Raw genomic sequence first — 27,342 nt, 5'->3', positions numbered from 1 at the left:
GCTGGCTAAATATACTGTCTATGCTTGATAGCTGTGAATCAAATCAAGTTTTATTTATATAGCACATTTATAAACGATTTTTGGTCGAGCCAAAGTGCTGTACATATAATAAAATTAGCCTACAGTAGAGACACTTTACAGCAAATACAACAACACAGATTGTTCAGAATATCAGTATGAGAAAAACGACACCCTCTGCATGTATTATATGTTATATATTATGCTTATACTTATATTATATATAATATTTTTTTATTATTATATTAATATATATTATATGTTATCCTACATTACTAGCTGGCTAAATATACTGTGTATGCTTGATAGCTGTGCATGTATTATATGTTATGTTATATATTATGCTTATACTTATTATAATATTTTTTTTATTATATTAATATATATGATATTGTAGTGCCGAGAGATATGGGAGTCGGAGGCGATGCATCGAAGGTGGTCACCACAATATGTTATTATGCTACATTACTAGCTGTCTGTTTAATGCTAAAACGAAGTAAACTGGATATAAACTCTCCAAACAGTTGAAAACCTACCAGTTTCACCAACTGTCTCTGCCACCTCCCGCCATGCCTGGTTCCTCCGGTTTAGGTCCCGGTAGGTGAACAGAGTACAGTCATACAAGACTGGGACATTTGCCACGGAAATGATTAATTTGTCCTCCATTTTCTGACATAAGGAAAATAGTCGAGACCTGCATACACGCGGTTTGATTGGCTAGCGCTTGTAATGACGGGAATTCAAAAACGGGATTTGATTGGCTGACGCCAGCTTCGAGCAAGCCTCGAGCCTCAAAAGTTGAACATTGTTGAACTTTTGACGCCGATAGACGCTCGCGAGGCTTGCAACGCCTTGTCATGCTACCCACAATGCAGTTCGGCGAATTTTGAAAATATCCTACGTCACCCCATTCAAATGAATGGGCGAAGCGTTGGAAGCCTTTTTTGACGCCTGTAGTGTGTACGGGCCGTAAAGGTGTGGAAATTCTCTCGCGTTATAATATCAGCGCGGCCGCGGTCAGATCAAAATGCCTGCGAATGCAATTTGAACAGACCTACAGCCAATCAGAGCAACGAAACATTGGGCGCATTACTGCATTATGCATTACTGATAGGCCTACGTCACGTTCACAGTGAAAAGTCCCCAAACTCGTGCAGAGTAAATTGCAGCAGACAGACAGCAGAACTTCTAGAATTAATTGTATATTTCGGATGGATAGATTTGTTCTTAAACGCCCTCGCATTGAGGTACAAGTCGAACAGGTGCCAGAGTCACACGACCCACTTGAAGAGTGAATAGTGAGTTTTGAATATATTTTGTAATAATGGGTCATTTGAAAAAGTGTTTTGTATGACAAGAGAGACACAGGCCACCTGTTGGGTGCTGCGTCTGTCTCTCTCTGTTTACCTCTGTCTGTCTGTCTGTCTGTCTGTCTGTCTGTCTGTCTGTCTGTCTGTCTCTCGCTCTCTCGCTCTCTCTCTCCGTGTCAATTCTATATGCCAACTTTTCTTGTTTCTGCCGCTGCGTAGCATGTTGTAACAACGTGGAATTAGCAGAATAGGCTATTGTATTGTTTAACTCACACCTGTTGCTCTCGATGTAATTTAGCTGATAAAAGGAGACTAATAAAAACTAATAAAAGCCTCATGCGTGGCGTTTCACTGTCAAGGGGTGCGATATAGCGTGTATGTAATTACATTACAAATACTGACTTGAGCCCCACCACTGTATGGGTTAGCCCTACCATAGATTACCCAACAAAAATACTCTGGCGCCGCCACTGCTGCTAGGCTACAACCATAGAGGCTACAACGTTAGTTAGTCATAGTACTGTACTTGAGCCTTTAGCTTTAGCCGTGTTCGTGGTGATTGTGCCTTTTTGGGAATATTGTTACAAATACCAGACAATTAAAATGTCGTGCTGTGTGCTTGAATGTACTAACAGAACTTCCAAGAAGTCTAAAATGATAATATTATACATGTTAACCCCGTTCGCAGGTGTTTGTGTGCTTGGTAGCTTAGCTTGTTACTTATTAGCCAGCTAAGGACATAACCCTTTATGCATACATATACATTTTAGTTTATGATTCAGCCTTGGGTAAGACTTTTATAGTCTATGGCTATGACGCCCATAATGCTAAACGGGAGCAAATGTTAATAGGGGACCCAATTATCCCAGTGGTGGCCGCCGGAGCTAACGGAGCCGCAGGGGGCTAGCTCCGGGACGCCGGCTGGAGCTAGCCCACTGCGGCTCAATTAGGTCCGGGCGGTGGAGTCCGTCTTTTCTCAACGTGTGAATGACAAGCATTAAGAATAACAAAATATAGCTAATTCTCTTGCAGATTGTCTCATTTGATTATGAATGTAACGTTTATATAGGGGAACTACACTGTTAGCAGTAACTTGGTATGCATGTATTTCATGTTAGCTTATCTTCTTAGCCTGAGCTAGCTCTGTTTACTTCCAGTTAAGAGGCAGCAGGTTCCGCCTCGGCTCCGCCTCTTTGCCCTTATTTGGAGCAGGCGGGATTAGACTCTGACGTCACAGTCGAGCCGTTAGTGGCCGACTCCGCCTACTAAGGGCTTCAGGGCAACTCTGCAGAATCCTATGGGTGACGTCACGGACACTACGTCCATTTATATATACAGTCTATGGTTCGGCCCGACATCGCAGGGGCCCCATCTGTTACAAGCATGTGAATACGATCCAATCTCAATTTGTGCTCCTTGAAAAACGAAACCACTTTGTGGAACATCACCTCACCGGTCGTGTGTCCATCCAAAGGAATTAATCCAAGTAGATCCTCCCGAAAGCACTCACCATCAAATAATCTAACATAGAGGCACAGCTGTGCAACATCGCTGCTGTCAGTGGATTCATCAATAGCTAGCGACATAACCTCCGGCTTTCACAGTTTGTCCAAGAGAATCTCAAAAACGTCCGATGCAAGGGTCTCCACTCTCCTTGATGTTGACGTGTCAGAAATCGGAATGTTCTTAATTGAGTCAATAACGCTTTTTCTGATTTTCTCATCTGCAACCACTTCCTCAATTGATGCAAGCATACACTCTTTGACTGTCTCTGCGTCCGTAAAAGGCCTTTTATTTTTTCCTAATATCCAGGCCACTTGGACGCTGCGGTAGCTCTCTCTTGGTCAGTTCAAGCCTGAAACAGGGAGCTACGTCTTTGGTCATAGCACGAAGTTAGCCCCAAAATCTTCTGGCGGCGAGCATCAGAGCCCGCTGGAAAAGTGGCATCAAAGTTGGCGTAAGCTGTCTTAAAATGCCTTCTCAAGTTGTACTCTTTACACACCGATAAACACTCATTGCAGATTAAACACACGGGCCTCCCACTGACATTTACACACAAGTACTTCTCTTTCCACTCGCTGTTGAATTGCCGGTTTTCAGTGTCAACCTTTCGTTTTTTTAACGTAGAAAGAGACATTTTTATATTCAACTATGCTGAGCAGGTTTGATTAATCGTTCCATTGGCGCGAAACCGTCGAAGGTGCGTGAGCTTGTAGTGAAGGGCAGCGCAAGCCGCGAGGACGCGCGCAGAGACGGACGACAGTAGTTGGTATAGGTGGGTTCGAAACCCGAGCCCGCCAAAGTTTTCAGGCAATGTCTTCCCCTCTATCTCTCAATGTAACACCCTCTGAGGAATAAAGGCACTCTGGTTTTTTATTAAACTTTCTTTGTTTTTTTTTTTACTTTTTAACATTATACTCAAAGGGCCAGTAAATATCACCCGGGGGCCGGATTTGGCCCGCGGGCCGCCAGTTGAATAGCCCTGTACAGTATGCCAAAAAAGATGTATCTTCAGTCTGGATCAAAATGGTGGACTTAATGACAATGCCTTCCCTAGAACTAGAACCACATACAAAAAAGTGATTCCACAAATAAGAAAAACATCTAGGGTTTGCAATGCTTACCCTGGAGAAAATAAATGGTATGTTTTAGAATAGTACATTGTGTGAACTCAGACTGATTATAATAATAATAATAATAATAATAATAATAATAATAATAATAATAATAATAATAATAATAATAATAATAATAATAATAATGATAATGATAATTTATTTGTATAGCACCTTTCATACAACAAGTGCAGTCCATAGTACTTCACATAGACATTTCACAGAAAATCACACAGAACACAGATACCAGTAAAATGCATAAAAACAAACTAAAAATGGCATAGAGTAGACATATATAGAATTGAATTATTGATCAATAGTCTTTAGGGTTCTGTTCTTACATTTGTTTGCTATTAAATAAAATATCCTATCTTTTTTAGACAGGATTTTCACGCACTGCTGTACAAATCTGCACATTTCACAATTATATGGTTAATGGGAGGAACGGCCCCCCTGATCTGAACCGGAGTGGTGGTTTGTTACTGGACTTCTGTGCTAGTCATGGATTGGCCATAACAAACACCATGTTCGAACATAAGGATGCTCATAAGTGTACGTGGTACCAGAGCACCCTAGGCAGAAGGTCCATGATCGATTTCGTTATCGTATCATCGGACCTGAGGCCGTATGTTTTGGACACTCGGGTAAAGAGAGGGGCGGAGTTGTCAACTGATCACCATCTGGTGGTGAGTTGGGTCGAGTGGCGGGGGAAGCCTCTGGATAGACCTGGTAAGCCCAAACGTGTAGTTCGGGTGAACTGGGAACGTCTGGAGGAATCCCAAGTTCAGGAGGCCTTCAACTCACACCTCCGGCGGAGCTTTTCGGGCATTCCTGTGGAGGTTGGGGACATTGAATCAGAGTGGTCGGTGTTCAAAGCCTCTATTGCCGAAGCCGCGGTGGGGAGCTGTGGTCTCAAGGTCCTAGGTGCCTCAAGGGGCGGTAACCCTCGAACCTCCTGGTGGACACCGGTGGTCAGGGAAGCCGTCCGACTGAAGAAGGAGGCCTTCAGGGATTTTTTATCCCGGGGGACTCCCGAGGCAGTTGCAAGGTACAGACAGGCCCGAAGGGCAGCAGCCTCATCCGTGGCTGAGGCAAAGCAGCGGGTGTGGGAGAAGTTTGGAGAAGACATGGAGAAGGACTTTCGGGCGGCACCAAAGTTGTTCTGGAAAACTGTCCGACACCTCAGGAGGGGGAAGCAGGGAACCATCCAAGCTGTGTACAGTAAGGATGGGACGTTGTTGACCTCAACTGATGGAGTGTTGGGGCGTTGGAAGGAACACTTTGAGGAACTCCTGAACCCAACAACTCCGCCCTCTATGTTAGAGGCAGAGCTGGAGTATGACGGGGGATCAACACCAATCTCCCGGTGGGAGGTCACTGAGGTCGTTAAACAACTCCACAGTGGCAAAGCCCCGGGGGTGGATGAGATCCGCCCGGAAATGCTGAAGGCTCTGGGTGTTGAGGGACTGTCATGGTTGACACGTCTCATCAACGTTGCGTGGAAGTCGGAAACAGTACCGAAGGAGTGGCAGACCGGGGTGGTGGTCCCCCTTTTCAAAAAGGGGGATCAGAGGGTGTGTGCCAATTACAGAGGCATCACACTACTCAGCCTCCCCGGGAAAGTTTACTCCAAGGTACTTGAAAGGAGGGTCAGGCCGATTGTCGAACCTCAGATTGAGGAGGAACAATGCGGATTCCGTCCTGGTCGTGGAACGACGGATCAGCTTTTTACTCTCGCAAGGATCCTGGAGGGAGCCTGGGAGTACGCTTATCCGGTCTACATGTGTTTTGTAGACTTGGAGAAGGCATATGACCGGGTTCCCAGGGAGCTACTGTGGGAGGTGCTGCGGGAGTATGGGGTGAGGGGGTCTCTACTCAGGGCCATCCAATCTCTGTACTCCCAAAGCGAGAGCTGTGTCCGGGTCCTCGGCAGTAAGTCGGACCCATTTCCGGTGAGGGTTGGCCTCCGCCAGGGCTGCGCTTTGTCACCAATCCTGTTTGTAATATACATGGATCGGATTTCGAGACGTAGTCGTGGGGGGGGGGGGGGTCTGCAGTTCGGTGGACTAAGGATTGCACCACTGCTTTTTGCAGATGATGTGGTTCTGATGGCTTCATCGGTCTGCGACCTTCAGCACTCACTGGATCGGTTCGCAACCGAGTGTGAAGCGGCTGGGATGAGGATCAGCACCTCCAAATCTGAGGCCATGGTTCTCAGCAGGAAACCGATGGACTGTTCACTCCAAGTAGGGAATGAGTCCTTACCCCAAGTGAAGGAGTTCAAGTATCTCGGGGTCTTGTTCTCGAGTGAGGGAACAATGGAGCGTGAGATGGGCCGGAGAATCGGAGCAGCGGGAGCGGTACTGCAGTCGCTTTACCGCACCGTTGTGACGAAAAGGGAGCTGAGCCAGAAGGCAAAGCTCTCTGTCTACCGGGCCATTTTCGTTCCTACCCTCACCTATGGTCATGAAGGATGGGTCATGACCGAAAGAACGAGATCGCGGATACAAGCGGCCGAGATGGGTTTCCTCCGCCGGGTGGCTGGTGTCTCCCTTAGAGATAAGGTGAGAAGTTCGGTCATCAGGGAGGGACTCGGAGTTGAGCCGCTCCTCCTTCGCGTCGAAAGAAGCCAGTTGAGGTGGTTCGGGCACCTAGTTAGGATGCCACCTGGGCGCCTCCCTAGGGAGGTGTTCCAGGCACGTCCAGCTGGGAAGAGACCAAGGGGTAGACCTAGGACCAGGTGGAGGGATTATATCTCTTCGCTGGCCTGGGAGCGCCTTGGGATCCCCCAGTCAGAGCTGGTTGATGTCGCCAGGGAAAAGAAAGTTTGGGGCTCTCTGCTGGAACTGCTACCCCCGCGACCCGACCACGGATAAGTGGGAGAAGATGGATGGATGGATAATGATAATTTATTTGTATAGCACCTTTCATACAACAAGTGCAGTCCATAGTACTTCACATAGACATTTCACAGAAAATCACACAGAACACAGATACCAGTAAAATGCATAAAAACAAACTAAAAATGGCATAGAGTAGACATATATAGAATTGAATTATTGATCAATAGTCTTTAGGGTTCTGTTCTTACATTTGTTTGCTATTAAATAAAATATCCTATCTTTTTTAGACAGGATTTTCACGCACTGCTGTACAAATCTGCACATTTCAAAATGATACGGTTAACGGTCCGTCCTTACTCAACATGTCACAATATTTGTCAGTAGTTTGAATTGGCAGGGGAGATGGCAGGAGACTGTTGTTTTGTTACTGTGACTATTGTTGCATGCGCCCACTTCCCAGCTCTCCCATCCCCCTGGTCTCTTTGGAAAATGTGCAGTACGATTCAGACATGAAGACAGACAATCATCTCTTCTTTTTACAGGTGAGTGTCATTGCTTAAAATGTTCTAGTAATGCCGGTTTTTGTTATTAAACCACAATCCAAGACCTTGTTTGAAATGCTTACATCTATACGCTAATCTGTAGTCACTGTGCTGCTCTTCATAGAATCAGATGGAAAGATGAAGAATCCTGTTTATGTGTGATATTTAATATGTGGCTTTTCCAGGGTTATGATTAAATTAGACATATTTTGCAACTTCTTTCTTTGAATATCTTATAATAGATCCTAATCTGTATAACAACATCATTCTAATATTATATATTCACAAATAAAACTGAGATGTAGTCATCAAGAATGCATTTTAATCATAACCAAACTGTTAAATGGCTGTTAACTCTGTACAACATGTATCAGGGTATTTATAATATCACCTAGCAATATGGGCAACATCATCACACTGAATGTAATGTTTTTTATAAACTTGATTGCAAAATGTAAATGTCTACTCTCAATGTAAATTGACATTAAATTCAGGATTTTTTGGATGATAGCAGAGGCATAACACAAAAATAAAACAGACTTATACAATTATGATTCTTGCAGACGTGATGTTTCTCAATTAGGTACAATTATAAGAAGGACAAAGGGAAAATGGCTGTGAAGATGATTGCCGAAGTGCCCTTCGCCTCACTGAGGGGGGATTTGCAGAGTTTTTGGCACTGTTTACCCACCAACAGCCTTTGTGACAAGAAGATATAGAGTAAAGATGTACTAAAAGTAATATTTACAAACCTGAACCTAGATATGGGTATCATTTCATATTTATTTGTTTACAAATTTGTATACATAGTACACGCCAAACTAAAATCAAAATATTCATTCAGCATCATTTTCCTATCACAGTCCCTGTGGTGTTCATTACAATCTATTACAAGTTAGCTTGAACATCTGCTCCCTGCTCACTTTGCTCGCACTGAGAATTACACGCAATTCTCTCAAAACTCACAAAAACTCACCTCTTCAATCTGGCTTTTAATGTGTGATTGTTTTTGTATTATTTGACTTTAACTTTAACTATATATATTTATTTGGTGTTCTTTTCTTTTCACTATATCTGTAAAACGTCTTTGAGCACCTGGAAAAGCACTAGCTTTAATTAATCTATTATTATTATTATTCTTAATTCTGCTCATTACAGTCATATTTCTTCTGCTGTGTGATAATCTGTAATGAGCAATGCATGAATCCAGATAAGTTAAAGTTATTTGCTGGTATGAGCTGAAATGTACGGAGACCCTAAAGGTTCATGGAGGGGAAAAAAAGTATCTTGTGCGTACGATACTACGGAGCCCTGGAGGGTTCATAGAGAGAAAAATAAATAAAACGAGGCCACGCTTTATTAACTTGTGCGCACAAGATGTAATTCGTGGCCTCAATTTAAATAAAACGAGGCCACACATTTGACCAATCACAAACATGGAGAAGCGTGCTGACAGCGCAGCGTCATACTTCATGAATGAATAGTAAATAGCAAATCCTGCTTCGTAGTACAGGCCACTGGTGCCGCAGAGATTTCATAAAGTGAAGAAGGTTTTCCTTCTATAAAACAGCTGTGGGCAGCAGATACTGTGCTTACTTCACTGTGTTTCCCTTCATTAGAACAGCTGAATAGAGATCGAGGCTGCTACGTTTAACCACACACACCTCTACACACATCGAACTGTCCGATTATTCCCCGTATTACTCGTTTTATGAAGGAGATGTCCGGTCACAAGGGCGCATGATGTGTGTGTGTGTGTGTGTGTGTGTTTGTGCTCAGCTCCACTCTGTGTGTGTGTGTGTGTGTGTGTGTGTGTGTGTGTGTGTGTGTGTGTGTGTGTGTGTGTGTGTGTGTGTGTGTGTGTGTGTGTGTGTGTGTGTGTGTGTGTGTGTGTGTGTGTGTGTGTGTGTGTGTGTGTGTGTGTGTGTGTGTGTGTGTGTGTGTGTGTGTGTGTGAGAGACCAGCATTAGTTTTCAAATTGCCATGAACAGTAATTTACACACATCTGGTTCTCCATAGTTATATGTGTATATGTTCCCAAGTGAAATAAATGTGTGTAATCTTAATCTCGATGTAGTGCTATAGTCCTGCCGGAGTGCACCGGAACGAACGACACTATCATAAACAAATGCCCACACACACACACACACACACACACACACACACACACACACACACACACACACACACACACACACACACACACACACACACACACACACACACACACACACACACACACACACGGCGACCGGACATATTCTTCATAAAACTAATGATATGGCGTAATAATCGGGCAGTTGGATGTGTTTTACCATCGTGCGCAAAAATGTATAAAACGTGGCCTCGTTTTATTTATTTTTCTCTTTTATGTTCTCTTTGAGAAAGTGTGAATGTAGTTCCAATTCAACAGACCTGATAGCTAATGTGGATAATTCCATGCACGTTAAACTAATCAATAACTTCCCTCTGTCAGAGCATTTCTTGGTTATGTAGACACAAAAGGGAAATACATATCGTTCTCCTCATTATATCAACATCTGGGATGAAAATAACATCTGTCTTTTCTTTCTAAACAAAGCATAGAGATGGCCTTTTAGATAAGGCAACTCCACTAAAACAAGGTCTTTTTAAGCCCACAGACTTTAGTGATTCCTTCATCGAACTAAAATGTACTTAGAGATTAACTAATGAGAAGTAACCATGGAGCAGCAATTGGGTCATAATAAACACAATTCTGGGTGGTTCGTCAAATATTTCGCTGTTAATGTACCATACAACAGTGTAGGCAAACTGTGATGAAATGTCTCACTTAATCTGCAAAATCAGACTGAAACAGTAATTTCTCACAACTGTATCTATGTGTTTTGACAGGCTTGATTAGACCATGGATAAAGGCAGCTTGGAAATGTTCGAAAAGGCTAACACGTCTCTTCAGATTGAACTTCAATCCTGTGCTACATTTAGGAACCAGGCTTCTCGCTTTTTTCTGTATGCCTTCCTCTCTGTTGGCATCATGTGCACAGTGGTGGGAAACTTTCTGGTGGTCTTGTCCATTGCCTACTTCAAGCAGTTGCAGTCCCCCACAAACTCCTTCGTCATGTCCCTGGCAGTTGCTGACTGCCTTGTTGGCCTGGTAGTGATGCCTTATAGTATGATTCGGACGGTGGAGGGATGCTGGTACTTTGGTGTCCTTTTTTGTCAGCTTCACTCTAGCCTTGATGTCATGCTCTGCACTGCCTCTATATTCCATCTCAGCTGCATTGCATATGACCGCTACTACGCTGTCTGCAACCCGCTAGTTTACTCTTTAAAAATGTCCCACAGTCGGGTAGCTCTCCTTATTTTTGTATGTTGGGCTGTTCCCATGCTCATCTCCTTTTGCCCAATAATGCTAGATCTTCATGTGGCAGGTGTGGACATCCTGATCCCTGAAGATGTATGCGTGTTCCTGGTCAATCGCATTTATGCTGTCATGGCTTCCTTGGTAGCCTTTTACTTGCCAATGGCTATCATGCTGATCGCTTATTGGAAGATCTTCAAAGCTGCCAAGCGGCAGGCAAGGCAAATCAGCGCCATGGAAAGCCAAATGGCTTCTGGAGTCGGAAAGGATTCAAGCAAGAAAAAAAGACACAGAAACACTATGAAGAGGGAAAGAAAGGCAGCAAAAACTTTGGGTATCATCATGGGAGTTTTCCTAATCTTCTGGATGCCCTTCTTTACAGTCAACATTGTGGACCCTTTTATTGAATACAGCACAGAGGTGGTTGTCTGGGATATATTTTTGTGGCTAGGATATATCAACTCCTCTTTAAATCCCTTCCTATATGGTTTCTTCAACCATTCCTTCCGTAGGGCATTCCTCATGTTCATTGGCTGCAGGGTATGCCTGCCTGGATCCTCCCCTGGGATGGATCTGTCACACACTAGGAAAGACCCAAATGAACGTGCAGATCAACAATGAATTTAAAGAAAGTGTCTGTATATTTTGTGTTGCCTTTTGTAAATTAAGGGCAATATTAAGAGTGCTTCAACTGCAAATGTTTTTCAACTTCTAGAAAAAAATAAGTTTAAAATCAGAATAAATGTAATACAATAACAAATAGTGACGTGGGTCTGCCTCCAACCACCGCTTGATAAGGATTGTTTTAAATCACCTGTTTTTATTTCATGTAAAGAAAGTGTGCTCTTGATGTTCTAACTTTTGTTTTGCGTCTGCCACAAAGGATTTTCCTATTTCCACTTCTAAGTATTTTACCTTTGGACCTTTTTTGCAATAAATGTGTCATTGTTATATTTTTAAATTCAACCAGAAGTGTGAACTGCAGGAATAATTTGAACAGATCTATCCTCTACCTGCCAGTTACCGTCCACTATGTATGTCTGGCTCTAGGATATGAAAGGCTCTATCTTGAAGTTGAATCATTCATGTGTGTATAGCGACAATCAAGGCTGTGGTATGTTCTTTTTTAAATAATAAGAAGAGAAGCTTCGAATGGAATCAGATAAGTCTAGACATTGCCACAACTGGAAAATATATATACTGGTGAGGTGAAGGACAGAGAAAAACTGAAATAAAAAGAAAAAACAATTGATGTGACCTAAAAAAGGGGGGGAGATTTGGAAGATGTACAAGGCAATACTTGAAGGGCAACGTCAACAGGGTTTGTGAAGCATCCAAGGGTGACAAAGAGAGTTTTATACATCAGGTAAAAACCTTATTAATACTTTGTCATGAGGTTAGTTTGTGTGTTTAACTTTTTTATTTGACCTGTGTCATGTCTGTTCTATTTCATATAGGCTTCGCCCTCTAAGGCTATCGCTATTGGGTAATCCCCTGCACACCCGCGCAGCACTGAAACACTTGTAGTCCATGCCCACCTGTGAGGTGGGCCCCATCCTCGGGCTCACTTCCGGTATAAATAGGAAGGAGGCCCTACAATCTGTTCCCTCCCTCTTTTCTTCAGCACTCCGGGACTGAAGCACTGTAGAGACACTAAAGAGTAAAGGCTCTTTAAGAGCCACCTCGAAAAAGATCCTTAAACATGAGTACACAAGGTTGTGTTAGAGTTTGCTCCTCATGCCAGACGAATCCTGCCTGGGGTCGGAGCACGCACACACAGCTCTCGCCCAGCAGGTGTCATGTGCTCATTGTCATTGTGCCCATCTCCCTCTGGCCGACAGACAGCGAAGAGCGGACGCTCTCACTACTGCGGCCGAGGAGGATGATTGGCCAGTCCAGGAGTCCTACTCCGTGTTTCTCCTGGGTACAGACCGTCGGGAGTGACCCGGTCTGGCCGCGCTTCCCGGCCACCCAGAAGTGCCAGGAGAGAGCGGCGACGGATGTTGGTTTTCCGACCGCGCCTCCTCTGGAGCCGAACCTGACGGCATTGTTCTGGGTGAAGCAGGCCAGCACGGTCGCCACACGGCGTACCTTGCTTTCCTCCCCCGGGGACCAGGTTGTCGTCCGCCAGACTGACCGGATGCATCAGTGTGCCTTCCAGGCGTCTGCAGCACGACATCACTCTCTGTCTCACTCCACAGTGAGACTATGAGAACAGCCCTCCATGCCCTCCGAGGCTTCGGAGGAGATAGAGGAAAGTGCTGCTGGATGCTCCAATCAGCCCGGACGGGCTGTTCGGACCCCAGTTCCACGCCATGGTGGAGTCCATGAAAACTGCTGCAGCAGCAGAGCCCGCAGAGCCTGCTGTTTTTAAACTATCGGTCAATAAACTGCAGAGCTCGCGGCATTCCTCTGTCCGAGATATACCTCCTACACACGGTCATAATGAGCCCACGAGTGCCGTTATAACGCCTCATGTGGACAGCACTGCACACACCTCCACTCATCCCCTGAGCGTGTACGCACCGCATGATGAGAGCCGGAGTGAAATGCAGCGTGTGGAGGCTCCATCACAGCCCTTTCGGTCCAGGCCCACCTTGGGCAGCGGCGGCGAGGGCTCTGGTGTGGCTCGTCACATGACGACCACAGCACATCACGAGCATGTATGTCCACTCTCAGAGTATTTCTCAGAGTGGCAGCGCATGTGTCTGATGGACAGATGGATGAGCAGGCGTAGCGCTCTAAGTGCTGGGCCCCACTGGCTCCAGGAATAGCTGAAGAAAAGCTGTTTGTGAGGGAGCAGATTGTCGGGCCTCCTTCCTATTTATACCGGAAGTGAGCCCGAGGGTGGGGCCCACCTCACAGGTGGGCGTGGACTACAAGTGTTTCAGTGCTGCGCGGGTGCGCAGAGGATTACCCAATAGCGATAGCCTTAGAGGGCTATGCCTATACTCATAGAAGCTGGGGTTACAGTAGGTAACTTCAGTTTTTCCTTCCTGTCTCTGTTTTCCCTCCTTTTTGATTACCTGATTTTGTTCACCTGGTGCCTTTGTTTTTTGCCTTCCCTCAACAGCAGTGTATGGTCTTTATGATTAGTCTTGCGTGTTCTTTGTCGGTTTGTCACCTCCTACCTGTTTCCCCCGAGGTCAAGCCTGTATTACCGTTCATTTTTCACATGCCCTCAGGTCTCTACTAGTTTAGTTTTTCTTTACTTTTGTTTTTTTATCATCTTCATTTGATTAAAAGTTAGCTTTTTGATTATACTTTATACTTGCCTCCAGTTCATTCTGGGTTTGGGTCTGGATTTGTCTTACTTATAATTCTGCTATTCTTTAGGATTTTGACTTACAAACCAAAGTTAACCTGTTCATATGTTGTGTATGGTGACCTTACCGGGCTGTGTCACAGATGTTAATGTAAGGATGGTACTATTTATTGGTATTTGAATGCCTCTGTGCCATTACTAAAAAAAAGAATACTATGATTTGCAGGTCTTCAGACAACTGCAAGACCTGGAGATACATGTGAAGGTGAGTGTGAACAAAATAAATGAAAGGCAAAACTCACATTTATTGTAGGTAATATTTACACTGACAACCTGTAATTTTACTGGCAGGACTCTTAGTTTCACTATAACCAGAATCTAGGTTATTTGCAAGTAAATGAGGAGCAGTCCTGGGCAGTGGCGAGCCGTGACTTATTTTATACCTAGGCCCTTTGACCCCCCCCCCCCCCCCCCCCTCAGTCCACCAAGATGGCTGGTGGTTATATTATACAGGAGTAAATCAAAACCAATTAGAAAGAGTACTGTAGCCCTGTAAATTGCACCTCAATAGATGTTTCAAGCAATTTATACTTCTGGTCAAAACCCCAGTGACTCATTTAAAATCTGATATTTTGATAGCAGTTGGCCAGATGCTGATATTGGTTGAGATGTAACATGCTTGAAAAATGAGCAGTGCTGCAGCCTTTTTCTGATGTGTGTGATTTGGTGTTTAAATTGACTCTTGCAGTTTAAAAACAACTGCTGCGCTTATAAATTAACAAATAACTTGAACATGTTAACATTGATACTTGGCCACTTTGATTGGCCAGATTAAGCTCAGTTTAATCAGATTGACTCTGATTCTATTCATTTCATATTTAACTTAATCATATGTAGTGTGACATTGACAACTTTTGCTATTTAATTGTAGATTGGGTAGGTATGAGGGGCAGAAGAAAATAATGAATGCATTGAAGCAAAGCTATTATACTATTGTGGTTGTTATACACAGTGGTCTAATCATAAAGCAGGATTCATTTTGTGAACAAGCTGGCAAAATAGAGTCCTGTGAAAATAGGAATGTGAAATTAGGTTCTGATTTGAAAGTATAAAAGTAAATGTTCATCTGCATTCTCTTTAGCAGCACCAAGCCATTGTTACAGTCCATTATTGTTTTAGCACCGGTGCTGTCTGTACAAAATAAGCAATCAAGCGAGTCTCTCAGGAGGGCTGTCTTTCTTTGTTAACATGTACCTTTATAACAGCACATTGCAGTAAGAACCAGTGAATTGTATCACTCCATTTAAAAAACAACTTTGAGTTATGATGTTAAAGTCTGTTTTCTTTACAGAAGAATGAGTGAGAATAATGTAATAATGTTTTGGAGGGCATGTGTTAAAGACCAAAACATAGAGCTGTGGAACCATGACAACAAGCTATTATTGATTTATTTGTATTTGTTGTTGATCATTGGTTTTGTGTGTATACCATACATTTTTATTCCTACCAATAATGGCCGGAGTTTGATAGTTCATCCCATATACTTCAATATGTGGCCTTTGTATTTGTTACTGTCAGAGGTATAGTATGTTTTAATCCTTTATGGGTTGTCTTTTGAAATTAATTGTATTCTGTTTTTTTTTCATCTCTTTATTGTCATGTTTTTGGTCATGATTACAAATGAAAACTACTTGTTTGACTTTCCCCTGTGTGAAAAACATTAAGTATTACAGGGTTGCCAACTCTCACGCATCTGGCGTGTGACACACGCTTTCACTCTCGGTGGCTGTGTCTCAATTCAGGGGTTGTATCCTTAGAAGGGTGCATTCGTAGACCGCATACGTCACTTCCGCCGAAAGAAGGCTGTCCCAATTCAATCAATCAATCAATCAATCAATCAATGTTTATTTATATAGCCCAATATCACAAATGTTACATTTGTCTCAGTGGTCTTCACAGTGTGTACAGAATATCAGTATGACAATACGACACCCTCTGTCCTTAGACCCTCACATCGTACAAGGAAAAACTTCCAAAGAAAACCCAGTTTAAAGGGAAAAATGGGAGAAACCTCAGGGAGAGCAACAGAGGAGGGATCCCTCTCCCAGGACGGACAGACGTGCAATAGATGCCGTGTGTAAATTGAAAAGATAATACATTTGCAACATAGGTAGTCCAAATGTTTGGAAATGCATGTGTGTATAATAGGAAGATGAATCCACGAGGATATCCATCCAGGACCTATGATCCAGGACCACAGCCACGACTCAAGATCCAGCGCTCGCGATCCAGGACACAGGACCGCAGGATCATCCATGACTCCGGATCCCAGCGTATATAGACACCAAAAAGAAAGACATTTGGGGAAGCTGGGTTAATCGGAACATGAGTGTACACGGGTATAGACAGAGAGAAGGAAGAAGTAAGATGTCCCCCGACAAACTAAGCCTATATCAGCAAAACTAGGGGCTGAATCTAATCAGCCCTAACTATAAGCTTTATCAAAAAGGAAGGTCTTAAGCGCACTCTTAAAAACGGATAGGGTGTCTGCCGCCCGAACACAAACTGGAAGCTGATTCCACAAATGTGGAGCTTGATAAGAAAAGGCTCTGGCTCCCATTGTACTTTTAAAGATTCTAGGAACAACCAACAACCCTGCATTCTTGGAACGCAATGCCCTAGTAGGACAGTAGGGTATAATGAGTTATTTAAGGTAAGATGGCGCCTGCCCATTAAGGGCTTTGTAGGCGAGAAGAAGAATTTTAAATTCTATCCTGTGTTCTATAGGGAGCCAGTGTAAGGCAGCCAGAACAGGAGTAATGTGGTCCCTTTTCCTAACTCTGGTTAGTACACGAGCCGCAGCATTTTGAATCAGCTGAAGCGACTTGATTGACTTCTTGGTACTCCCTGATAATAAAGAGTTACAATAATCCAGCCTAGAAGTAACAAATGCATGGACTAGTTTCTCTGCATCGTTTTGAGGCAAGATATACCTGATTTTTGCAATGTTACGTAGATGGAAGTAGGCGGTCCTTGAAATTGATTTTATGTGGGCGTTAAAGGATAAATCCTGATCAAATATAACACCAAGATTCCTTACAGTCTCACTGGAGGCCAAATTAATGCCATCCATAGTTAGTATGTCTTTAGATAATTTGTTTCGTAGATTCTTCGGGCCAAGTACAATAACTTCAGTTTTGGTCGTGTTTAACATCAAAAAGTTTAAGGTCATCCACGTTTTTAAGTCCTTAAGGCAGTCTTGAATTTTATTTAGATGATTAATTTCATCAGGCTTGATTGATAAATATAGTTGAGTATCATCCGCATAACAATGAAAGTTTACAGAATGATTTCTTATAATATTGCCTAACGGAAGCATATATAATGTGAACAAAATAGGTCCGAGCACTGAGCCCTGTGGCACTCCATGGCTAACTTTGGTTTGCGTGGAAGATTCATCGTTAACACGTACAAACTGAGAGCGTTCAGATAGATAGGACCTAAACCAGCCTAAAGCAGTTCCCTGTATGCCAACTAAGTGCTCTAGTCTTTGCAATAGGATATCATGGTCGATAGTATCAAATGCAGCACTGAGATCGAGCAAAACAAGAATAGAGACAAGTCCCTTGTCTGAGGCTATTAGAATGTCATTTGTGACTTTAACCAGAGCTGTCTCTGTGCTATGATGTGTTCTAAAGCCAGACTGAAAATCTTCAAATAAATCATTGTTTTTTAAGTAATCACACAGCTGTTTTGCGACCGCTTTCTCAAGAATTTTTGAGAGGAACGGAAGATTAGAAATAGGTCTATAGTTGGCTAAAACCTCTGGATCGAGGTTGTGCTTTTTAAGAAGCGGTTTTATCACTGCTACGTTGAATGATTGTGGAACATAGCCTGATAATAAAGACATATTCATAATATTTAATAAAGAAGTGCTAATTAATGGAAAAACTTCCTTCAACAGCTTAGTTGTAATTGGGTCTAACATGCACGTTGATGGTTTAGAAGAGAGAATCATTGAATGTAATTGTTCAAGGTTAATGGCTGAAAAGCATTCTAGTTTACTATCTAGTGTAATATTAGAACTTACGATTCCGGGAGCTGTTGATAACACTATACTGGTCGAAGGCAAGAGGTCATTAATTTTGTTTCTAAGAGTAACAATTTTATCGTTAAAAAAGCACATAAAATCATTACTACTGAGTGCTAAGGGAATAGAAGGCTCAATCGAGCTGTGGCTCTCTGTCAGCCTGGCTACAGTGCTGAAAATAAATCTTGCATTATTCTTATTCTCATCTATTAATGAAGAGTAGTAGGCTGCTCTCGCTTTACGCAGTGCTTTCTTATATTCATTGAGAGTAATATGCCAAATTAAACGAGATTCTTCAAGTTTAGTGGAACGCCATATCCTTTCAAGTTGTCTAGACTTTTGCTTTATTTTGAGGGTTTCGGCATTATGCCATGGAGCTAATCTATGTTGTTTTATTTTCTTCTTTTTCAAAGGAGCAACAGAGTCTAATTTTATTCGCAGCGCATCTATAGCACTATCAACAACATGATCAATTTGGGGTGGTGTACATTTTGTATAAGTTTCCTCCCCTACATGCAGACATGCTATCGAGTTAAGTATTGGTTGAATCTCTTCCTTAAATGTGGCTATAGCACTAACAGATAGGTTTCTGCTGCAAGAGCTTTTGACTAATGCTTTGTAGTCTAGTAACAGTACTTCAAAAGTTACTAAGAAATGGTCGGATAAAGCAGGATTATGCGGTTCGACTAATAGTTGCTCAATTTCAATACCATAAGTCAGAACAAGGTTGAGAGTGTGATTATAACAGTGGGTTGGTTTATTTACACTCTGACAGAAACCAACAGAATCTAATATAGAGTTAAATGCAACAGTATGCAACAGGCTATTTTTATCATCGTCAACATGAATATTAAAGTCACCTACGATAATTACTTTGTCTGTTTTAAGAACCAAAGTTGATAAAAACTCAGAGAATTCTGATAAGAATTCTGAATAAGGACCTGGTGCACGATACACTGTAACAAATAAGATTGGCTGCAAAGTTTTCCAGGTCGGATGCGTAAGACTAAAAACGAGGCTTTCAAAAGAGGTATAATTACATTTTGGTTTAGTATTGATAAGTAAACTTGAGTCAAAGATTGCTGCAACTCCACCTCCTCGGCCCGTGCCTTGAGCAATATGAGTGTTGACATGGCTGGGTGGAGTGGCCTCATTTATGCTGACATATTCTTCATGTCTCAACCAAGTTTCAGTGAGACAGCATATATCAATATCTGATATATAATATATAATCTGATATTAAATAATTTACCAATATTGCTTTAGATGCTAGAGATCTTATGTTTAAGAGACCACATTTAATCTTCCTGTTTTGTTGCACTGTAGTAGTTGTTACATTTACTTTTATTAGGTTATTATGTATGACACCTCTATTAGGTTTTACCTTAAATTGTCCTTGGGCAGACACACACACCGCTAATATTGGGTATTTTATTGGGTTCGGGATTCCTATGGGTGACTGCCTAGGAGAGAGCGCAGAGAAGCGTGTAAGACTGCGACTCTGCCTCCTGGTCTCAACTCCAGTTTGTCATGGATTACGTCCACAAAGCCCTGAAATGTTTGCCGAAATGAGATCTGCACCTTTCAGAGTAGGGTGAATGCCGTCTCTCTTAATCAGACCAGGTTTTCCCCAGAAGGCTGTCCAATTATTTACGAAGCCCACATTGTTTGCTGGGCACCACCAAGACAACCAGCGCTGAAATGATGACATGCGGCTATACATGTCATCATTGATCAGATTGGGGAGGGGACCAGAGAAGATTACGGTGTCCGACATTGTTTTAGCATAACTACACACCGACTCCACATTAAGTTTGGTGCATTCTGATTGGCGTAAACGAACATCATTACCACCGACGTGAATAACAATCCTACTGTATTTACGTTTATCTTTAGCCAGCAGTTTAAGATGCGCCTCAACGTCGCCCGCTCTGGCCCCCGGAATGCATGTGACTGTGGAGGCTTCGGTCTCTAAATTCACGTGTCTCATAATAGAGCTACCAATAACCAGAGTTGGCTTCTCAGCGGGTGTCTCGCTGAGTGGGGAATATCTGTTAGATACGTGAACGGGTTGGTGGGGACCTGCGGGTTTCGCGTTATGCCCCTTCTGAACAGTCACCCAGCCTCCCTGCTGCTCGGGAGTTGCCGGGGGACGGCTAAGAGGAGCTACATTTTGCCGGTCCGCACATGCTAACATGGGCTTTACTTTAGCTGAGTTACTTTCTAAGATGCGGAGCCGGGCTTCTATGGCTATGATTCCCGCCTCCAACCTAACAACTATACTACATTTAACACATGTATCCTTACCAGTAAGGGAGGCCGGGAAGTAACCAAACATGAGACAGGAAGAGCAGGAAATAGCACCAGAAGGTGGGGAAAGAGCCATGGCTAGCTATCAAGCTAAAGTAGCTACCGTTAGCACCAATTAAAAAAAAAGACGAGACTCCTCCGAATGCGGCCCACGAATGCAGCCTACTTTTCCCCAATTTGAAGGATACATCTGATGTACACTCCGTGGCCTACCATATCCCAGGGTGCAATGCGCGCAGGGAAGAGGGAGTTTTTTTCAAATGAAATGGCTTGCGGTCTCCCCAGCAGAATGGATTTAAAAGCAGCCGCAAGCGGAGGAATCACTAATAAATGTGAGTATAGAGAACCGCAGTGACGCATCCTAAAACCCAGAAGTAAGTTAGCAGTTTTAGCACTTCCGGTTCCTTCGTCAAAAAGCAATGCATTTTCTCCATAGGGTTTTGGAAAATAGCTCGAAATAAGGTCTGTGGTTGACACAAATTTAAGAGATAAATCACGTTTTATTCTACGACATTAAATACATCAGCAGTGACCCCACTGGTGATTTCTGAAGAGTTGACGTGTCTGAAAAATGATGGTTGTTACTGAGTGGCTGAATAGGACTACAGAAATTGTCCAGGCCGTTGTACGTCATTACGCCGAACACGTAAACACTCCCGCTAAGTTTGTTTTCCCCGTGTTCTGCTTGAAAGCAAGTACCTGCCTATCTTTAGTATCTGTAGTATCTTTAGTATCTGTATATCTATATCTGACCATTAGAATCTGTATTTTTGAAATTGTCATTTTTAACACCGTAGTTTTACAAATTATAGAATAATTAATTACCAGTGTTTTTCAATTTTACTCGGCAGTTCGTTTCGTTAGCTAACGTTAGCGCTACTAGTTAGCTACGCATTGGTTTGTTGCTTTGCTCCGGGTTGCAGCCACAGGTCTTCGCATTAAACGTGCTCGTTCTATCGTTTCCCGGCCAATGTTTTCCAAAGGAGAGTCTGGATTCGTGCCATGAGGTAAGCTGACGTTACATTTTTGTCCATGTCACGGTGAAATTTAAATGATGGGTAGTGACTGTTTTAGTTTTAGAGATGGCGCTGCTGAAAAGACTGTATACATTACATTACATGTTACTTGTTAGACGCTTTTATCCAAAGCGACTTACATACTCAGTACTGTGGGCAATCCCCACAGGAGCAATTTGGGGTGAAGTGTCTTGCCCAGGGACACAACGACATGCTGACTGCAGCGGGGTTTGAACCTGTGACCCCCTGATCCGAACACCTACGGACAACCCACTACGCCACACGCCTTCCTTATATATACTGTATATAAGTAAAGATAATGAATTAGATTAGATTAGATTAGATTACTTTATTGTCATTACAAAAATGCAAGCACAGTGTAACGAAATTTAAGGATGGTCTAACCAGATCGCAAAACAGTCAGTTACATACACATTTATCAGAAGTATATACCAAAAAAGAATGATACAAAAATAAAGGTAAATAGATGGGAAATGTATAAATAGGAATAAATACACAGATAATAATAAATAAATACAGTGAATACAGAATTGCGCTTCAGCACAGCACACGACAACAACTAGGCAGTATGGGACAGCGTGGGGTTCATTGTCAGCAGTCTGACTGCTGAAGGGAAGAAGCTGTGCGTAGTCCTGTTGGTTCTACCCGGGAGGCTGCGGTAGCGTGTCCCAGAGCGGGTGCCACGTAGGGGGACAAACAGTGTATGGTTGGGGTGGGAAGAGTCTCTGATGATGTTTCGTGCCCTTCGCAGGCACCGCTTTTCATAGACTGAGGCTATGGAGGGGAGTGGCATCTTGATGATGCGTTGTGCGATCTTCACCACCCTCTGCAGTGATTTCTTGTCCTTGACCGTGCAGTTACCGTACCATACAGATATGCAGGTAGAGAGGATGCTCGCGATGGTGCAACGGTAGAAGTTTATTAGCACCTGGGAGGATAGGCGGAGTTTTGCCAGTTTCCTCAGGAAGAAGATGCGCTTGTGAGCCTTCTTGACTAGGGCTGAGGTGTTGGTGGTCCAGGAGAGGTCCTCCGAGATGTGGACTCCCAGGAACTTGAAGCTGGTGACCCGCTCAACCTCTTCTCCACTAAGATGGACTGGGGAGTGCGTGCCGTCTTTGTTCCTTCTGAAGTCCACAATGACCTCTTTCGTCTTCTTGGTGTTGAGAGCCAGGTTGTTGTTAGCGCACCACTCTGCCAGATGCTCAACCTCTTCCCTGTATGCCGTCTCGTCATTGTTGCTGACAAGCCCGACCATTGTAGTGTCGTCTGCAAACTTAACGATGGTGTTTGAGCCATGTACAGGTTTGCAGTCATGTGTGAAGAGGGAATATAGGAGGGGACTTAACACACAGCCCTGTGGGAGACCAGTGCTAAGGATGAGATTCGAGGATGTGAGCTTGCCTATTCTAACATGCTGGGGTCTGTTTGTGAGAAAGTCCAGTATCCAGTTGCAGAGGGAGGGGTCGATGCCAAGGTCACTGAGCTTGGTAATCAGTTTTGAAGGAATGATGGTGTTGAATGCCGAGCTAAAGTCAATGAACAGGAATCGTACGTATGTGTTGCTCTGATCCAGATGGTAGAGGGCAGGGTGTAGTGCTGTGGAGATGGCGTCATCCGTACTCCTGTTCCGACGATAGGCAAACTGGTAGGGGTCAAGTGTGGGTGGGAGGCATGATTTAAGCCGAGCCAGGACCAGCCTCTCGAAACACTTCATGATGGTCGATGTAAGTGCCACGGGTCGGTAGTCATTAAGGCTTGTTGGAGAGGCGTGCTTGGGAACAGGCACAATGGAGGTGTATTTGAAGCACGTGGGGACTTTTCCTTGGGCCAAGGACAGGTTAAAGATGTCAGTCAGGACCCTGGTCAGCTGCTCAGCACAAGAGCTGAGTACACGTCCGGGGATGCCATCGGGGCCAGCGGCCTTACGTGTGTTTGTCCTGCTCAGTTCAGCATGCACATCTGTGGTGGAGAGTGTGAGGGGCAGATGGTCTGCAGGGAGAGTGGCCCTAGTGGCTACCTCATGATTGACCCTGTCAAAACGAGCATAAAAATAATTAAGCTCATCTGGAAGAGAGGGGTCAGTGGACGGGGGGGAGGCCCGGGTGGGTTTGAAGTCTGTGATGGTCTGTAACCCCTGCCACATGCGTCGGGGGTCAGAGGTGTTAAAGTGCTCCTCAATCTTTAGCTTGTGGCAGTGCTTCGCCCTTTTGATGCCCCGTTTCAGCTCAGCCCTGGCTAGACGGTAGTCCTGCGCGTCTCCTGACCTGAAGGCGGTGTCACGTGCCTTCAGCAGTTGGAGGACCTGCCCATCCATCCATGGCTTCTGATTAGGGAATATTTTGATCTGTTTGGTGGTGGTGGCATCACTGATGTAGGTGTTGATACAATCCAAAACAGAAGAGGTGTATGCGTCAATGTCTACTTGGGAATCCATAGTGGTAGTTAAAGCGAAGTTGTTCCAGTTGGTTATGTGAAGCTGATGCTGTAAATTGGACTCTGCTCCCTCGGGCCAGACTTTCACGGTCTTGACCGAGGGCTTGACTCGTCTGATAAGGGGGTGGTATTTGGGTAGAAGGAACAGTGAAATATGGTCTGACTGACCCAGATGGGGGAGAGGGAGGGCCTTATATGCATCTTTGATATTAGTATATACATGATCCAGGGTCTTATCTCCTCTTGTGGGGCATGTGACATGTTGGTGGAATTTGGGGAGAACAGTCTTTAGGTTGGAGTGATTGAAATCTCCAGCAATGATGAAGACAGACTCCGGGTGTAATGTCTGTTGTGTGCTAATGGCTGCATGCAGTTCCTTCATAGCTAGCTTAGCATTAGCATCGGGTGGTATATAGGCTGCAATTGTAATGATGGAAGTGAATTCTCTGGGCAGATAAAAGGGTCTGGATTTAACCATGAGAAATTCTATGTCGGCAGAACAGTGCCTGGTAATGGTGCTGTTGTCTGTACACCAGGAGTTGTTGACATAAATGCACAGTCCTCCTCCGCGCATCTTACCACAGTCAGCTGTTCTGTCCGAACGGGTGCAGTGAAGGCCTAGTAACGCGATCGCGCTATCAGGAACGCCCTCATGTAGCCATGACTCTGTGAAGATCAGAATGTTTGTGTCCGTAATCCGTTTATTGTTTATAATCCACAGTCGTAGATAGTCCATTTTGTTCACCAGAGACCGCACATTTGCAAGGAGAAGGCTGGGGAGAGGGGCGCGGTGCGGAGCCTGGGTTAGCTTCTCACGAGCGCCTCCTCTACAGCCTCGCTTTTGCCTGCGATCTCTTCGCCGTCTACGGAGCCTCCTTGTCCGGGGAGGCAATGTAAACAAACCCGGTGAACCCGTTGCTAGCCTGATGATGTCGTCGGGAGCGTTAATGGGGATATCCAGTGGTCCGACATGTAACCCAATGTCCAGAAGGTCTTGTCTGCTGTACAGTGGGTTAGAACAGATGTTCTGGATGAACAGAGTAAAGATAAGTGTGCAAATAATAACTAATTTGCCGAAACTGGCGAGACCATACATCCTATTACAACTAGGGATGGGAATTTGAAAGCAAATGTATATTCGAATATTCGACCCCCTCAAAAAACGGTTAACCGGTTAACCGTAATGTACATATGCTATTTTTTTTTACCCAATTTTTTTTCAATACTTTTTGGAAACAAATACATACATGTTCAAATAAGTGTAGAAACCAAGTCGAATTTGTCAAATGTATTGAACTGGTGATCACAGTTTGACAGCTATAGGCAGTACTCGAGTTGAGGGGGGATGGCATCCCCCCTGAAATAAAAACGGTCAAAATCATCCCCCTTCTAAAACTGCCATTCCCCCTTTCCATCCCTTATGTAAATGTATCAATGAACGTGGCACTATTATATGGAAGCCCATTTCCGCCACTTGAAAAAAATAAAATCCCCATAAAAAATCATAATAATGAGATAAAAAGTCATAATTATGAGATAAGAAAGTCGAAATTATGAGATAAAAAGTCATAATTATGAGATAAAAAGTCATAATTATGAGATAAGCTGTGCGAATGCGCTGCAGTGGCACTGTCTTCAAAGGTCTTCATCACCTTGCTGCTCTCCACCATGCAAACGGCATCTAGTCCTAAATACGGTAACTATTACAGGTGACTTTTGTAAATGTTAGATGTTTTCATATAGCCTATATTGCAGCTAAACTACAACAATGCAGTTTATAGCTTTGACATTACCTGTTATGAACTATAATATATATGCCTATGGTTTTGTGGTAACGTTCACGGGTTAGAGTTAGAGCAACTCACAGCAGCAGTATGCCTATACTATTGTCATTAGTGTCGTGAACTTATTTTGGTTGTGCTTACCTTGCAAAGTAATGTTATAAGTGTCAAAGGAATGTTTTTTTAATGTAAATATTAAGGATAATATTGTAGCGTGTCCAAGTTATAGTTATTTCAGTTATCAGATGTGCACAGTTTTAGTACATTTGTAAAGTTATTTAGGCAATGTTGTTGGTGGGAGTTAGGGAGAGACCGCCCCTTCCAGGTGCGTGTGTGTGTGTGTGCGTTTTCCGGTGTGTGTGGAGGGAGTACGAGACGGTAGGAGTTGTGTTTGAGTGTGGGGAAAAGTCATACTGAGAAATGAGAATGAGAAAAACGGATCACCAAAGAGGAATGCAGCTGAAATCACAGTCAAGGCCAGAGAATGACGAAGGAAAAACTATTGATTGGTTCTGTATAGGCGATAGGCGTGGCTGTGGCCGTCAATACCAGAAAATAAAGAGAACGTTTTCGACATTGAAGGCTCGTGATCTGTGATCTTGAATAGCGGTGAACGCTACAATATGAACAGGCTCGTGCTTGGCCCACTGGTATTGTTTGTTTATTTATTTTGAAAATTAACTAGCAACGCCGTGCTGTCATATAGCAACTGCAAAGCTACTGCAGCAAAAAAATCCTGGCGCCGCCCATGACTAGATGCTGTTTGCATGGTGGAGAGCAGCAAGGTGATGAAGGGACCTTTAAAGACAGCGCCACTACAGCGCATGCGCACTTCTTATCTCATAATTATGACTTTTTATCTCATTATTTCGACTTTCTTATCTCATAATTATGACTTTCTATCTCATTATTTCGACTTTCTTATCTCATAATTATGACTTTTTTTCTCATTATTATGACTTTTTATCTCATAATATCGACTTTTTTATCTCATAATTATGACTTTTCATGGGGATTTTATTTTTTTTCAAGTGGCGGAAATGGGCTTCCATACTATTATTACTGCTATTTCAACATCAATGACATTTTTACCAAGTCACTGACACTATACTATGCGAGTGCCCTAGAGGGCGCCAGAGCGCCGTGATGCGCCTGTTTGATCGATGCCAGAAGCGCAGGTAACGGTCATCACAATGGCAAAGCAACCAGGAGGACAACGCGATCTGAGGGACTTCATATTTAAAAATACTAAAAATAACATTTCAGGTAAGTCAAGAGTCAGTAATCTTAGTCATTACTCATTACTTTAGTCACCAAAGGTGGAATCTATGGACATAAGCATGTATAACAACTTAGTTTGGAGTTATACGTTTTTCTCTCGTGTTAGCTAGCTGGTAAGACTCAAAACTGTTGATGAAATGATACCACCAGCACCAGAAGAGCTGAAACCCCTCCTTCAAGCAGTGAACACTCTGGTCATTTCCACAGCTGAGTGTGAACGTGGGTTTAGTCAGATGCACATTTTAACCAACTAGAAGCTCCCTAGAGGATGTCAGCCTTGATTTTCATCAAGTGTTGGCCCTCCACTGAACAAGTTCAGACCAGAGGTATATGTCAAGACTTGGCTTCAAAGCCATTGCTTAGCTAACAATCCGAAAGCAAGAGCCAGATAAATTGAGACCAAAAAGCATGATTATGAAAATCTTTGGAAACTTCTATGAGATGGGGGAGAGTGGAGTAGGCAGCCATTGACAA

The 27,342-nt window shown here is 43.4% G+C and overlaps 1 protein-coding gene across 1 annotated transcript; it reads left to right on the top strand.

Annotated features, from left to right (window-relative positions):
* Positions 1 to 10,215: 10,215 nt before the first annotated feature.
* Positions 10,216 to 12,883, top strand: LOC117452509 (trace amine-associated receptor 3). Its single transcript, XM_034091199.1, has 2 exons — positions 10,216 to 11,275; positions 12,513 to 12,883. The coding sequence occupies exons 1-2, from the start codon at positions 10,216 to 10,218 to the stop codon at positions 12,881 to 12,883; spliced, it is 1,431 nt and encodes a 476-aa protein (XP_033947090.1).
* The last annotated feature ends 14,459 nt before the right edge of the window (positions 12,884 to 27,342 follow it).

Source organism: Pseudochaenichthys georgianus, chromosome 1, assembly GCF_902827115.2.
Source record: "Pseudochaenichthys georgianus chromosome 1, fPseGeo1.2, whole genome shotgun sequence".
NCBI lineage: Eukaryota > Metazoa > Chordata > Actinopteri > Perciformes > Channichthyidae > Pseudochaenichthys > Pseudochaenichthys georgianus.
Note: the sequence above shows the minus strand (reverse complement) of the source record. Positions and strands in the feature narration are given on the sequence as shown.

Coding starts and splice junctions, on each gene's coding strand:
- LOC117452509 (XM_034091199.1), top strand. CDS start 10,216: ATGGATAAAGGCAGCTTGGAAATGTTCGAAAAGGCTAACACGTCTCTT. Junction 11,276..12,512: donor TAGGAAAGACCCAAATGAAC/GTGCAGATCAAC, acceptor TCTGGCCGACAG/ACAGCGAAGAGCGGACGCTC.